This window comes from Metopolophium dirhodum, chromosome 1 (genome assembly GCF_019925205.1).
Source record: "Metopolophium dirhodum isolate CAU chromosome 1, ASM1992520v1, whole genome shotgun sequence".
Taxonomy (NCBI): domain Eukaryota; kingdom Metazoa; phylum Arthropoda; class Insecta; order Hemiptera; family Aphididae; genus Metopolophium; species Metopolophium dirhodum.
Window position 1 is genome coordinate 99,476,050 of NC_083560.1, and position 15,249 is coordinate 99,491,298.

Here is a 15,249-nt window from a genome sequence, read left to right on the forward strand (position 1 = left end):
TAATTTTTAACTAACACTTATTTAGTTTAAAATGGTATATAATACACTACTAAATGTGTTGGCGGACTTGAGTATACAACAGTGATATCAATTTTCTGTATATGACATATATTATACTAGCAATATTTAAAAATTATATAAAATATATGTATATTGTCAACTTAAAAGCCGAAAGCCACCATCAATTATGATAAAACTGATTAAATTCACTAATAATATTTGTATTTTGACTGAAGCATTTTTAATATAAAATTCTTATCTTAAAAAAGTAAATAAAACAAGCTTTTGGACAAAAAATGGATAATATTGTTTTCAATAAGATTTTTAATCCTATTGTTGTTTTTTATTGATCAACAGACAAATATCATCGTGTAGACATAATGAGTAAAGTGTGCAGACTGCAGATTAGATCTGTCTGAAAAATAACTGATTTTCATTGTTGAGCCATCTTTCTACTTTATTATATAATTAAATGTTTAAAAAACATGCCACCACCATAATATTGTGTTATCAATTTCTTTTTTCCATGTCTACTTATTAATAATAAGTTATTATATTATTATATTATTGGATTATAAAAAGCCTTTGTACACTGACTTATGTTAAGTAAAATAATACTTCCAGATAAATGTAATTTAAATAATTTACACATACATTTCTAATCGATAAATACCACTGATTTTATTGTTTAAATTATTTTTTATTTTTCAAATGTATGGAATTTCATTTCTTTTACTGTTGTCCTCCAACTCTATAATTGTATGATATTTATAAAATACAATTATTCTAATGCTGCTGCTCCAGAAATGATTTCAATCAACTCTCTGGTGATCACGGCCTGTCTAGTACGATTGAATGTCAAAGTGAGCTTGCCAATCATCTCAGCTAAATAAAATGGGTAAACGGTAAGTATTTTTAAAATTTAAAAATTTATATCAAATGAAACTATAATAATAGAATTTAAATTACCTGCGTTCTTGCTAGCATTGTCCATAGCTGTCATTCTCGATGATTGTTCGCTGCAAGCAGACTCTTTCATTGTGTAGTATAATAAAGCAGCAACTGTAAATTCTTGGTAAGATTCCATAACACCTTGATCAATACTGTCGTACAACTGTAACTTTGGTGCAGCTAACATAGTTTTAGCGCTCAGCAATGGAACTTCTTCAGTCTGATAAGACACGACAGTTCTTTAAACAAATTATTTGCCGTTAAAAATTTTATACGGAAATTAGTAATATAGGTAATAAGTTAAGATAAAAATACTTGAATCTATTGTAAACAATTTTTCCACTGTTGAAATCCAATTGTACCAATTCATTCGCAACTTTAGATGCATCCAAAAATGTAGGTGGTTTGCGGCCAACTTCATTAGCCACTACAGCAATATTTTGAGCATAAAGTCTGTAAACATTAATGATCAGTTAAATGTATTTCCAATGTTTGAAAATGACAATTAAAATATGTCAATTGAATAAAGTATGAACAATTAGATAGACTTTTTTCTGATGAACAACTGCCATCTGGGTCAGTTACCCATTGCTAGAAGTAGGGGGGCTAAGCTTGTTATAGGGGCCTCATGAAAACCATTTGTTTTTTAACTATCCATTTAATTTACAGATTAACAGAACAAAAGTTAATATGAATATCATAGTGTATATTGTGTGCGGTAGAATAATTTTTGGATTTTGTTGAATTAAAAATACTAATTAGTAATTGATAATATTTATTGTATATTATCAGATGGCGACAAACATTACTATCGTGCATTGAACATTTTAATCGACCGTTCAATTTTTTAAACTAAATATTACAATTTACTTAAGTTATTTAGTTAAGTTATTTTTAATAGTTACTAAGGATCATTTTTTTTTAATTAATAAAAAAATTTTAAATACTAATTAATTTTTTTGTGAACGAATAAGAATTTCAGTCAAATAATTTAATAAACATTGTTTTATTTAATAAAAAAGTAGTAAAATTAAAGACACAAGTATTTAACTTTTTCCCAAACTTTTAACTGCTTAGGGGCCCACAAATGTTTAATCTAGCACTGACTGCCATCAATTACTTATAATTAATATAATTTGTACATTACATTTTTTTTAAAAATGAGGATCTCTATTTTTAATATTTATTGGACTAGTCAAATTTAAAAAAAAAATTCTATTAAATTAAATTTTTAAATGTATGTACTTTTTAGTCCTAGGCGCCTGGTAGAATCACAATTTATTTATAATTTAAGTTATTAATAAAGAAATTATTTATTATTATTTTATTTCTAGTTATATAGTGTAACAACATAATTAAAAGAATGTAATTTTGCCATTAGGAAAATAAAATTTTACATTTGCCTATAATACTTGTTTAAAATAAAATAATTTTTTTGCATTATGGCAATAATATGTATGATTAGCTCTCATTTAGCTCTCAATTCTGGATGTTAAGAGGAAGTTAGACCGGCATTTGTTGTCTCTGTCTTATAAGTGCGTAACAGCAAATTGTATACTCAGCAGAACACATGTAGCTTTTTAGTTTAAAAATTAGAGTGAATTGACCCCTTATAAAATTTAAAGGTAAGATTATGATCTAGGCAATATCATATGCTTTTTATAATATTTTAATTTTAAAGGGAGTTATAAGTATTTTAATATGTACAAACATTTACAGTTAAAAACACTCATAACTCGCTTTAAATTAAAATATAATAAAAAGCATATGATATTGCTCAGATAATAATCTTACCTTTACATTTGATAAGAGGTCAATTCACTCTAATTTTTAAACTAACGGAGCTACATGTGTTCGGCTGAAAGTACAATTTTCTGTGTTATGCACTTGTAAGACGGAGATGTTATACGTTGGTGTAACTGTAACATCATCTTAAATACCAGTTGATACATCTAATATTATTTTAAAAAATTCAATCAATCTGAAAATGTTATTGAAAATAGGCTCATTATAAAAATATATATACATTGTGCATGCACAGAATATATTAATTAAAAAAAAAAAATAATAAGTCATTAATATGAATAATTAATTGCTCAGTAGTTCATGTTCCATTAGCTGAATTAAAAAATATGGCTAAGAGTTATAGTGTTCCCCGTTTCTGTGGTCAAATAAAAATGCATTTTAAATATTTTGTTTCACAAGATTTAAAAGAATTATGAATCTATATATTGGAAATAAAGTATATGTTATTAAGAAACTATATATTGAATAATATGTTATCAAAATATTTTTTAAGATACCATGATAAATTATTAAATGTGATTTTATCTTGTATAAATTAATGATCTCTCAGATCTACCTAAATCGATAAAATTGAGGCATTATATTCATTAACTAACTTATTTTAGCTTACACATGCGTAATATTTAATTATATATAGACACCAGGATTATTGATGAAACTATTGATGAGTGAATTGTTTTTTAATTGTTTTATAACCTATCCATCCACAGGTTGAATTTATTAAAAAGAAATAAAATTATAAATTTCAATTTTAGTAGTCACACACATTTATATTTTATGTATTTTACGGCCAAGAAGAAAGACAAAAAATTTAATTGTACCCACATTTAATAATTGTATTTATGTAATTGGTATATATAAAAATACCATCACTAAATACAAAAAAATCACAACATATGAATTACGTAAATATATGAATATATGGCATTCCTCTATAGGACCTACATACAAAATGGTGTGTATCAATATTAATGAAATGGTTAAAAAAAACTAAAATTATATTGTAAATTATGTAACGTTAGTCTATTTTTTTTGGGTAATGAAAAATATTATTTTAGAATTAACTAATATTGCTAAGTATTTAATGGCTGAATATGAAAATAATAATAAATAATTACAATTCAATCTTATCAACATAATTTGTTTCTATACCAAATGCTCAAAAATCATATTATTTATTAATGTAATTGAGCACAAAGTTAAGTGAGAAAATTCTGTACGACCAATGATGTATATAAATAGTAACATACAAACAAGGCTAGTTAAAATTATTGTTTAATTATTTGATTCTATTATACCTCTGCAATAGTGCACGAGACTTGTCACCCACGCAGAATACTTTTGATTGTGGAGACTCTACAGACTCGGTGCTTAATTCGTTACGAATAGTTTTCGCAACATTTGTGTGGACTGCACCACAAAGACCACGATCAGACGTAATAGCGACAATTAACTTGTTGTTGTCGCCAGTTTCCACTGCTTCAGTGGCACCGGACTTTTCAAAAAATGCCTAAGAAAAGATAATACTTGCACATTAAAATAGGTACAAATCTCTCTGCCTGTTAGCATACATGGTAATTTGATACGGTGTCTGAATTTAAGTTTTATTCGTTTTATTATTATTATTATTACTATTATTTACCCTGACGCCTTCACCATACGGACGGGCTTGACGCAGTTCACGTTCTGCTCTCGCGTACTTGGCGGCGGACACCATCTTCATGGATTGCGTAATTTTCTGGATGTTCGTCACAGATTTTAAGCGCATTGAAATCTGTTTCAGAGTGGCCATGTTCCGGTTTTGCTGTTGACCGGTGGCGGCGCCCTTCCTACGAACGCATAAGAAACAATAAATGTAACATTAATTACGTGCACAGAGAACGCTAGCGCATCCATTCGGTTGTCAGCGTCGCAAATGGATAAACGACAAAAACCATAAAACAAAAATTTTGACTACCACGTTTTGCCGTGAGCGCGCTCACGGGCGGCGTTATTAGAACGCCATCGCCATTTTAATACTCACAGGCAGACCACCATTGTCGTCGGTTTCGAGATCATCATCATCGTGGCGGAGTTTGGTAGGCAGTAAAAAATGAAAAAAGATTTCGTGCGAGTGTCGACGGAGCGTTGGATGGGCTGATGTTGGTCTGGATAGTGCCCGTGTAGATGATCCAAAAACTGTACGGCGGGGTCAAATAAAGGGTACGCGGACTACAATCAGGTTATCGGTTGCGCGCGCGTTATCAGCACCAGGCGTAGCCGCGGCACAGCTGTTTGTTCCGGCGTGGAGCCATAATTCTCCGTTGCGCACCGTTCGCCGCTTACGATGCGTGACATCTCCACGGAATGGTTAGTGGAGGTATCGTGCGGGCGCGCTGGTCGAATAAATAACGGAAAAGCATTTTTTCGATTCGATTTTACGTTTATCGCCTAGCAATACCAAATGTTCGATTTTCCAATTGCAACCTAAGACTAAAGTATTAATAATATTATTATTCATTCATCGAGTCAAAATGTAAACCAGAGTATTATTGTTTCTCTGTTTCTATCTTATTAGGTATAGTTATTAAACATAATAATAGGCAGGCATTATTAAAAATTACCTAAACTTTAGGTACCTCCCGGCTCCCGAATAAGCAAATCATTTTTATTTCCTTTGTGTAGTATATTTTTTACTTTAAACTTTTTAAACTACTATTTAATTATTACTATAGGTAGGTACCTACCATTTCTATAACAAACATAATAGTTTTGGGAAACAAAAACACTAAAAGACTAAATTATTTTTTGGCCACCATCCTAAGTCCAGTAAGTCCTAACTATATAGTATAAATAATTATATAGCATTAATGCTGTTTAAAACAATATTATGCACATTTTGCGTTTATTTGTTTTCCGACGGTGTTTAAATGTTAAATATTAAACATCGTTAGTCCTACCTAATTATTGTTATTATTATTACCTATATCTATTATTATTGCATCAAATCAATATTATTAAAATGTCATTAAAAAAAACTGTTGAACATTTAATTAAGTTACATTTCAATAAATTAAAAAAAAATACATTGAAATACTAAGAAAAAGAATGCTTAACACAATATAATTTAATATAGTTTAACTAACCTACTTTACTATGATACGATCTTAGTACATTGAGTATAATATTAATAATACAATCATAATAATAAAAATAATATACTAATACATATAATAGTACATCCCCTGACCCTTACATCCCAGGGCCGGATCTAAGGCGTGGATGCCAGGGATTTTACCCCAGGCATAAATTTAATTATTAAGGCCGTAAATATAGTTTTAATTTTATTACACGTCATGTAGAAAACAGATTATTAAATCCAAATAGAAATAACTTCAACACCTTCATTCTTAAAGTATCCAGTGTGGAAAAAAATTATTTCGGTATATTATTTGTAGTTTAAGCGAGGGCTAAGATTACCAAATAACCTATGTAAAACTTAAATATACATACCTAAGTAAACTAGTTATTTTTATTATTACATTTATAATATGTATAGTTGTTAATATTTTGGCAAATAAATAAAAATGTACAAAACTGGGTAGCAAAATATGTATTATTGTAAAGTTTGCGAATTTGAGAATGTATTTCGTAAGAGTTTTGTAAAATAATTGTTCACGAGCAGGACGGAGCGGTTTTTTGATGGATTGAATCTGATAAATTGTATAATTATACTGAGTTATACAGTTACAATATAAATCGAATATTTGCATCTTTGCCTTACATTCATAAATGAGCGTATATCCTGTAGTTTTTTTACAAAACCACCACTAACTAATCATATTAGGGCTTGGATTGCCTCGGATGTTGTAGGAGTTGCATTTTTTTCTTTGTACTTTTGATTCACAGCAGAACAGGCTCGAAATCTTTCCTGTACAAAGAAGAGTTTAAAAATAATAATTTACAATGCATTAATTTATTTTAGAAAAAATTGCATATTTAAATATATTTTTATTGTTTTCATGAATTTTAAGGGGATTATTTTAAAATAAAATGCTTCAGATCCCCTTGGTATTTTTTACTATATGAATCTATTATAGATGTATAAAAATTAATAACATTAATAAAAACATCTTGATATATATATATTGTATAAGGTACCTACTACATAATACACATAAACATAACATTTTTATATAACCGCTCCTATTGAAAATATCTGTGTATGCCAATGACAAGTGTACCTAATTATTATAATATTATATAGGTAACCCTAAAAAATATGACACTTTTAATGATGTAACTATAGAAAAACTGAATTACATTTATTGGAGAGTGAGGCTTGTTTGTGAATCAGCAAAACATAAACGTAAAACATCGTATATTCTCCCTAAAAATTATAAGAAAAAATATGTGGGGCGTATTCTATTATTTTCCCCAAGGGTACCTAATAATCCCTAGATTCGGACCTGTATCTACTACCTACAGACTACAGTTAATACTATAATATATCTATATAGGTAGCTGGTAGGTATATACTAATAGGAGAGAAAAAACTTGATTTTCTTTAGTAATTCAAAAAAAGTTTAAATTCCCTAATGCGTGTACGTCACTCATAATAATGCGATAAGCGTACCAAGTCTAATATAAAAGAAACTAATTATTATAAACACCAACTTTCTTTTAGCAGATTTATGAAAGTATTTACCTACCTAACTAAACGCAGGGAACTAAAATCAAGAACGCAACAATAAGACTATTGGTGGCCAACAAGAAATTAAATCAAAAACATTTTTATTTAATGTAAAAAAATGTTTTTCAAATACGTACTTCATTGATGAATACTTGAGAATAAAATTATTTTAATATCCGTGTACTCAAATGTGTTACATTAGACACTGATTTCTTTAAATTTTAAGTTACGATACCAAACTTTTTGTAACAATAGATTCTTAATGGGGAGGGAGATATAAAGATTTTAATAGACATATTCAGTATACACACGTCATATTCATATTATTATTAAATACATGTTGTATTGTGTTCAATGATTGGTCTCGGAGGGGGGGATATGACCCTCATACCTCCCACCACCCGTAGATGCGCCACTGATAGGATACATTGATGATCTAAAAATATATGCCTAAAAAAAAATCTTGTACAAAGCCAAACATTTTTTGATAGGTACCTTCCTAACTTTAATAGTTAATACTAATATTGTAACAGAAAAATTATTTAAAACCAATTCAAATGTATATTAAAATATTTAAGAATAGAAATATTTAGGGAAATTTATTAGGTAGGTTGGTAGGTTTTTAAAATAATTATAGAAAAATATTCATCAAAGTAAATCATTTTATAAATAGGTATTAAATTAATATGCCACTATGCCACTATATCAATATTAGTTGTATGATATTAGACTACTTGGTTTCTTTTAGTAACATATTTCAATATTTGTATAAAATCCATCTTTAGATAATTTTAAAGCTATTTATGTATGCACGTAGTTTATATCTATGTACCTAGTACCTATTTGTATATAATTATTTGTGGAAGCAAAATTTCAAAACCTAAATGTTAGTATAGGTAGGTACTTCTATTTGAAGTTTGAACGTATAGTTTGGAAAGTTAATATGTTAATAAACAATAAGTAATAGGTTTAGCCGGTTTAGGGCAAATAAACGACAAATGTGTGAATAATAGATATAATCGTATTAAAAGTTTCTACAGTTACAAGGATAAGTATTTTGATGCAGAAAAAAAGCATAAAAACATTTGTTTTGAAAACAAAATAATTAATTTTTTTTGTATGGTTATAAATTATTTAATAAAAACTGTGGTAAAGAAACATATAGTTGTATTGACAATATATATATATATCCTCTCTGTAATACTCACTAATGAAGATTTAATCTATTTTTTCGCTAAGTGAAATCTCGAACATTAATGTATCATGTATAAACCTAATTACCTAAGTATATTTTTGTTTTAAACATATAATTAAAACTTAAATAATAGTTATGTTACATGATTGAAGAACGATTATCAGGATTAGCGATCGTTTGTTGTCAATTGAATGAATCCGCATTGGTACATCGATGTCATTAAACGTCAAAATAAAAAGTAAAAACGACATACTGGACATGTTTTAAAATTCAAGCTGAAAAAGGATTTTCTAATTTTAGAAATCCGTAATGCGGGACAGTCAGAGGTATTATCAGTCTAAAAATTAAAATGTTACGTTCTAAGCACGTTGAATCTGTTATTTGAATTCTCATTATGTCAAACAATTTATGCCTCTCATCGACCTCTGTTCAAGATTGTGGTGTCCGGGCTTCGTCGGTGTCATGGTCTGTTTTGCGGTTAAAGACGACAGGTACGGTTAGCCCTGTTAAAATTATATTATTTAGGACTATTTGTTAGTGGCGTCGGCGCAGCGCGATTATTTCAAGGTAATCCTTAGGAAATGCTTGAAATGTTTCGACTATAAAATAATCAAACTGTATTATCTATATCTATATACTATATAAGATTGTAAGGAGTTTTCTACGACCGCGCTAACCAAGAAAACTACTGAACCGATTTGGCTGAAATTTTTTACGGTTATACCTGGCAGTCTGCTGAAGGTTTTAGAACCACTTTTGTTAATAAAAATAAATATAAAGTTCTTGAAAAAATAAAATACAAAGCTAATCTAATCCTTATATATATAAAAGAACAGGCCTTTTTATGTTCCAATTTTGTGACTACACTATTTAATATTTTTCCAATTTTTTTTCACAGAGTTGTTCCAAATACCTTCCTGAGTGTCACCACGTCACCTGATTTTTTTTGTCCGAGGAGAGGGAGAGGGGGATTGTATTTTTATTATTCCAATTTTGTGACGACACTATTTAATATTTTTCCAATTTTTTTTCACAGAATTGTTCTAAATACCTTCCTAAGTGTCACCACGTCGCTCGATTTTTTATTTTTTTTGTCTGAGGAGAGGGAGAAGGGAATCTATATATTATATACCTAAAATCCAAATATCACTGACTCACTGATCGCTGTATCTCAAAAACTATTCAACGTACGAACTTGAAGATTGGAATAGTGATTCTTCTAATACTTTCATCGTGCAATAAGAAATGATTTGCCAAAATTCGCATTTAAATGAGGTGCTCAAACAGGGACATTGAAGTTCATATAGGAAAATTAATTTTTATTTATTAATAGTTCCCATTGGTTACAACAGTCAACGGTAGAAATTTTGTGTTTATTTATTATTGGTTGCCATTGGTTATTTGATCAGATCAGGTACAAGCTTGCATCAAATCAAATTATTGAACATTGCCTATACCAAGGTGATTGAGGAAAGAGTTGCACTTACTGCAGGCTGCTACAAGTTACACCCAAAAGTAGTTGAGCAATCATAATTTTTTTAAGATTTACGATTTTCTACGGGTAATGAAGTTCATGGGTTCTGCTATAAAAATATATTTACCATTAATACCGCTAGAAACATTTCAATACGTTTTCATTAACCATTTCTTATATTTACTTGCCGATCACATTAAACGATAAAATTTGAATAGACAATTATACGTATCATCGTCCGAAAACAAAATAAACAACCTATCACGGGCGAAGCTGTGACGGGTCGGCTAGTAATTATGGTTTGAATATTTATATCCACTTTGTTGTGAGAAGTTGAAAAACTACAAATCGAGTTGACGTGCACGGTGCACCAGTAGGAATCTGGTGAAATCGATCTCTGCAGGTCCGGGCAATGCGGGTAGATGGTAGGTACCCGTCGCTAGGCACTTTAACCCAAAATCGAGTGTAAATTTATAGGGTCTGCTAATGGCTACTAATAAATTAATACTATGTACCTACTCGATATAGTAAATCGTACACCCTATGTATATCACTAAATATTTTTTTATAATTTAGATTCTGAGCGGACGCGGAGCGTTGAATGTATTGATTTTACAACGATGTCTTGTTTTATTTTTATATTTTTGTGTCTAAAGACCTATTTTATAGTAGAAAAATTAAAAAAGGCTTGAAGCTTCAATCATCAACTGGTATCTGATACCAAATTTGATCTAGTTTGTACTTTGGTTTAGTTACCATGGTTACTTTAAAGATAAACCATTTCCGCTCAAAATACTTTTTTATAGTGTACCTACAATTATTTATCATTGAATTCAAATTTATCACATCCATTACACATTAGGTAGTCATTACAGTGACCTACTCAATGACGAGGAACACTTCGACACTTATACTGCAACAACAGCAGAACGGTTACATAATTAACGGTGTTTTTTTATATTTTAGTCATTAGTGCTCATAAAATATACCTGAATGTATTTAACAATTTGAATATAATATTTTACTATAAAAAGTTAATTAAGTTTCAATATTATAAAAATATAGGTACACAAATTCTATAAAAATTCATTTTTTTGTATGAAACCTATGTAGATATTTTAGATTCTGAGCGGAGCAATGAATGTATTGATATTACAATGATGTGTGTTTTTTTTGTCTGTTATCATCTTTTGAGACAGAAAACATGCTTCAATTTTCTTCAACAGCATCTTTTCTGTTACGAAGGTGAATCTAATTGATACTTTGGGGTACTAAAAATTCTCAATTATTTTCAAAAGCGTAAGGAAAAACAAAAAAAATATTAAGGAAAAGCTGTGATTTGTACACAAAACAAGTTTTTGATGAAAAACCGATTTTGTATTTTAGTATGACTCTAAAAAAAAATAACCATAGTTAAATGAACTTTTCACTGAATGTTGAAACAAGCGATTTCTATGCACTATAAACTTTTAAATATGTTTGTGCTATTTATAGGAATACAAAATGTAGTGTTTTATTATTTTTCTTAAAATTATTGTAAATTATTGTAAACAATTGTGTGATTGGTCAAAAAATTTGAAAATGTAATACAACGTTCTTCCCTCGTAAGTTGTCGTTAGTGGAAATTAAAAAAAAAAGTTGAGAATAAATCCACAATAACTTTTTATGAGATATGAAGTTAAAATTTCTATATTATAGTTAATGCTATAATTGCTCCCTATTAATAGTTATTTTATTTTCATGTTTTAATTTTTTTATTAAAATGTTCGTTTTATTTTTGTTAAATGATCAAAGAATACGTTTTATGGTATCAAGTACTATCAACCAACAACCAGTTAATATAATTAAAATAATTCCCACCAATGGAATCATGGAACTCATCTATACATTACCTACCTAGTAATTGAAATACGCATGTGTTATAACTTATAATATATTGATGACAGTTTTATTTGCATGTTTATACGATTTACGAACAAATAAAAGACACGTGTGTGGTTATGTCGTATGCAATTCCGTGGCGTAGTTATAGGCATTTGTTCTGGGTTATATTACCCCCACAAACTCCTTTTAATCATTCAATTTTATGAATGATTTATTCATCTATTATTATAAATTAGATTAGGTAAATGTTTTTTTAATAACAAGTAAAAACTAATAAGTAAGAGTACAATTAATAATGATTAATATAAATAAATCATAATTCAAAACAAATAAAATCCATATTTTTTGATATTCTCAATAAAATATCGATAATATCTTCTGAATTTATCTTTTTATTACAATACACTGCCATCGTTGCTTACCCATTCAAGAGTTTCCAAGATGGCATATAATCTTCTATATAATACTTATTACAAATTTAATAACATGTATCACAGATGCCAGTGAATTTTTATATATCTATTACCTACTGAACGCAATTAATCGTAATCATATCTTATATAAATGAATATAGCCCCTGTATACATATTTTAGATATCCTTTCTTAGAAAGAAATGCGATAATAAATAAAATATTATTTAAAGGTATATGTTATTGGTGATAAGCTGTTTGTTATAGACTATAGTCACCTAACCTAACATACCTAGGTGTAAGCATAATATTGTAGCTTATTAATATTATAATGTAATACATTAATTAGTAATTACTAATACGCCTGCCTGTTTTCTCCAAACAAATTTTCACAACTTACTGACTGGCTGACACAGATTAATGTTGAAAATCGATGTTCCTAATATTTAACCTAGGTTTTGAGTCAAATAAAATTATTTATTTATTAACAATAATTAATATACGATTATTATAGATTTACAAGAAAATCGTGATATTGTTTTTGGAATATTTAACTGCACGTCTGCACACAATTGAATTAAGATCATGCAAACCACATGACCCGAAAGAATTTACTAACGTTAACTTTTTTCTGAAAACTCAGTTTGTCGGACATGAAAACATTTGGACTGGGAGTGAACTATTCAACCATTGTAATTTTTTTATGTTACTGTGCACACCACGCATGTATCAGACGCGTATTTGTAATAATATAGAAACACATTTTTCCTTCGTATAAATTATAGCCCGGTTGAAACGATTTTAAGAAACCGAAATTGTCGAAATAAAAGGTTTTCAAAGTTCACATAATCCTATCGTGACATTGATTCGAGGATAGATTGATCCCGGATTCGAGAGCGCATTTCAGTATCCGGAGGAGGAGGTTAAGCTTATCGTCGTGGCTCGTGCCCAACACTACATGCGATGCAAGGGTCGTGTACACCCCTGAAGTGTGCTTTTGCCAGAATCATTTGTACCGACCGCCACCCCGCACACCCTACACGGCCACCAGTCCGATAAACGGCGGGTAGCACGTGACCTACAAAAACCACGGAATTTCCCTATTCACACACGGCTGTCAAACGATTGCGCTCATTTCGGATTATTTTACCTGTAATGTTATGTACCGTTTGCGTTCACATTTTGTAAAAAAAGGTCACAGAACGTTTGTGCACATTTTAAAAATACCATCGGAAAATTGATGTACGGATTAAGCACTGACATCGAATAAATCTTTTTTACATACAAAATAATATTAGTATACGATTATACATATTAATTTCCAACCGTAATTTTAAAGTTGAAATACTGGTGCTATATAATGTTTTTATTATACACAATACGTGGACATTAATTTATTTTCAGTCCAAACGCGTAATTTCGTGTTATTAAATATTTTAATTTTTAATCTAAAACTTTGTAATTTGTGTTGTTATTATTAAATAAGTAATTATATTACGTTATAATCGCAAACATCTCTATATTATACCTGTTTGAATTACCAAAATGTCGAAAAATAGATGGGTGCGGGGTACTGCAGTGATCTCTGATGGCAGTTTATTAATAACCATAAGAAAAATTTAGGTTTAAGTAGGTATTGTCGTATAGAGTGAAATCTCATGTTCAATTAAAACATATTATTATGTCATAATTATTACCTCTGCAGGACTCTTAAAAAAATGTAATTGGCCCATAGTGTTATCTATTATCAATTTTTAAGTTCAGTCTATATAGATTGTTACTTGTTAGGTCTTATACACTATTTAAAAACGCTCAAACGTAATATGCACAAACAATGATCTACCAAATTTCATTTATAACGTTCAAAACGTGCTCAAACAGTTGTCCTTGTCAGTTGTCACCCACACACGACGACGTAGGTATAGGTGCATAATATTCTTCGCGTGTCCGTATTTTACGGTATCACTACGACGGTACAACGATTTATATTATTATTATTATTATTATTATTGTGTAGCGTTTATAAACGGCCTCGTCGTATTGTTGCAGTATACCCGTCGTGTTATTGGTCAATAATGGGACGTGATATTAGAACGTCGGCGACGTCCGCCGCTCGTAATATTCCAAGTGCACGCATGCACGCACACGAACATGCGACTACACGCACAAGCACGCGCGCGCACACACGTTTCGAAAACTTTCAAGTCACACGTTTTCCTCTCTGTACAGTATTGTACAAGCGTAAGTATTATTATACAGTACGCATTGAATACGCGGTGAGCCGGTGACCTCCTATAAGTTATAACAACTATGTACGCATGATGATGAGGTGTTTTTTCCTCGCTATCTCGTCAACAGCATAATAGAACATTAATATTATCTACTGTATAGATTGTGCTCGAATTGAGGGAAGCGAGGGAGGGGGACGGAGGCCTCTACTTGTTATTTATTTTTTTGCGTACCCCAACTATTGGTTTTTACTGAAACGATGATGGCCGATGGGGACGGCACAACAGCTGTGATGGCCAAATTAATTTTTATTCAAATGTGGATTTACATGTTTGCCAATGACACTGTTGTGAGTGTTGTGACTGTCAATAAATTAATTGGAAAAATGTAAAGAATTTTTTAGTTTTTATACTTTTGTGTTTAGCTTAGACTAGTTTGTTTATTTGGTTACGTAACCAACACGGAGCTTACTGTTCTTATAATATAGTCATACCGGTTGAGACGGTCCACTCTATTCGTTCAACGATTATCCTGCTATCTCGCCTAACGCGATTTAGGAGGAAATAAACCCACGTTCACTATAGTGACATGTATTATATTTTTGTCTTAGTATTTCAAAAAATGTAG

General features: G+C 29.9%; 1 protein-coding gene across 1 annotated transcript; it reads right to left on the reverse strand.

Moving 5' to 3' along the window:
- Window positions 1-655: 655 nt before the first annotated feature.
- Window positions 656-4,971, reverse strand: LOC132934945 (ATP synthase subunit gamma, mitochondrial). The gene is made up of 6 exons (XM_061001378.1): window positions 4,781-4,971; window positions 4,400-4,586; window positions 4,056-4,267; window positions 1,267-1,404; window positions 970-1,190; window positions 656-885 (listed from the first exon to the last, which is right to left on the reverse strand). Exons 1-6 carry the CDS (start codon window positions 4,819-4,821, stop codon window positions 782-784), a joined length of 903 nt encoding a protein of 300 aa, XP_060857361.1. The 5' UTR covers window positions 4,822-4,971; the 3' UTR covers window positions 656-781.
- Between the last annotated feature and the right edge of the window lie 10,278 nt (window positions 4,972-15,249).

Excerpts from the sequence above, each read along its gene's own strand:
- LOC132934945 (XM_061001378.1), bottom strand. The coding sequence starts at position 4,821 with ATGATGATGATCTCGAAACCGACGACAATGGTGGTCTGCCT. Across the intron at positions 1,191-1,266 it reads ATTGTTTACAATAGATTCAA|AACTGTCGTGTCTTATCAGA; the intron begins GTATTTTTATCT and ends ATTTGTTTAAAG. Across the intron at positions 886-969 it reads CAATGCTAGCAAGAACGCAG|CTGAGATGATTGGCAAGCTC; the intron begins GTAATTTAAATT and ends CATTTTATTTAG.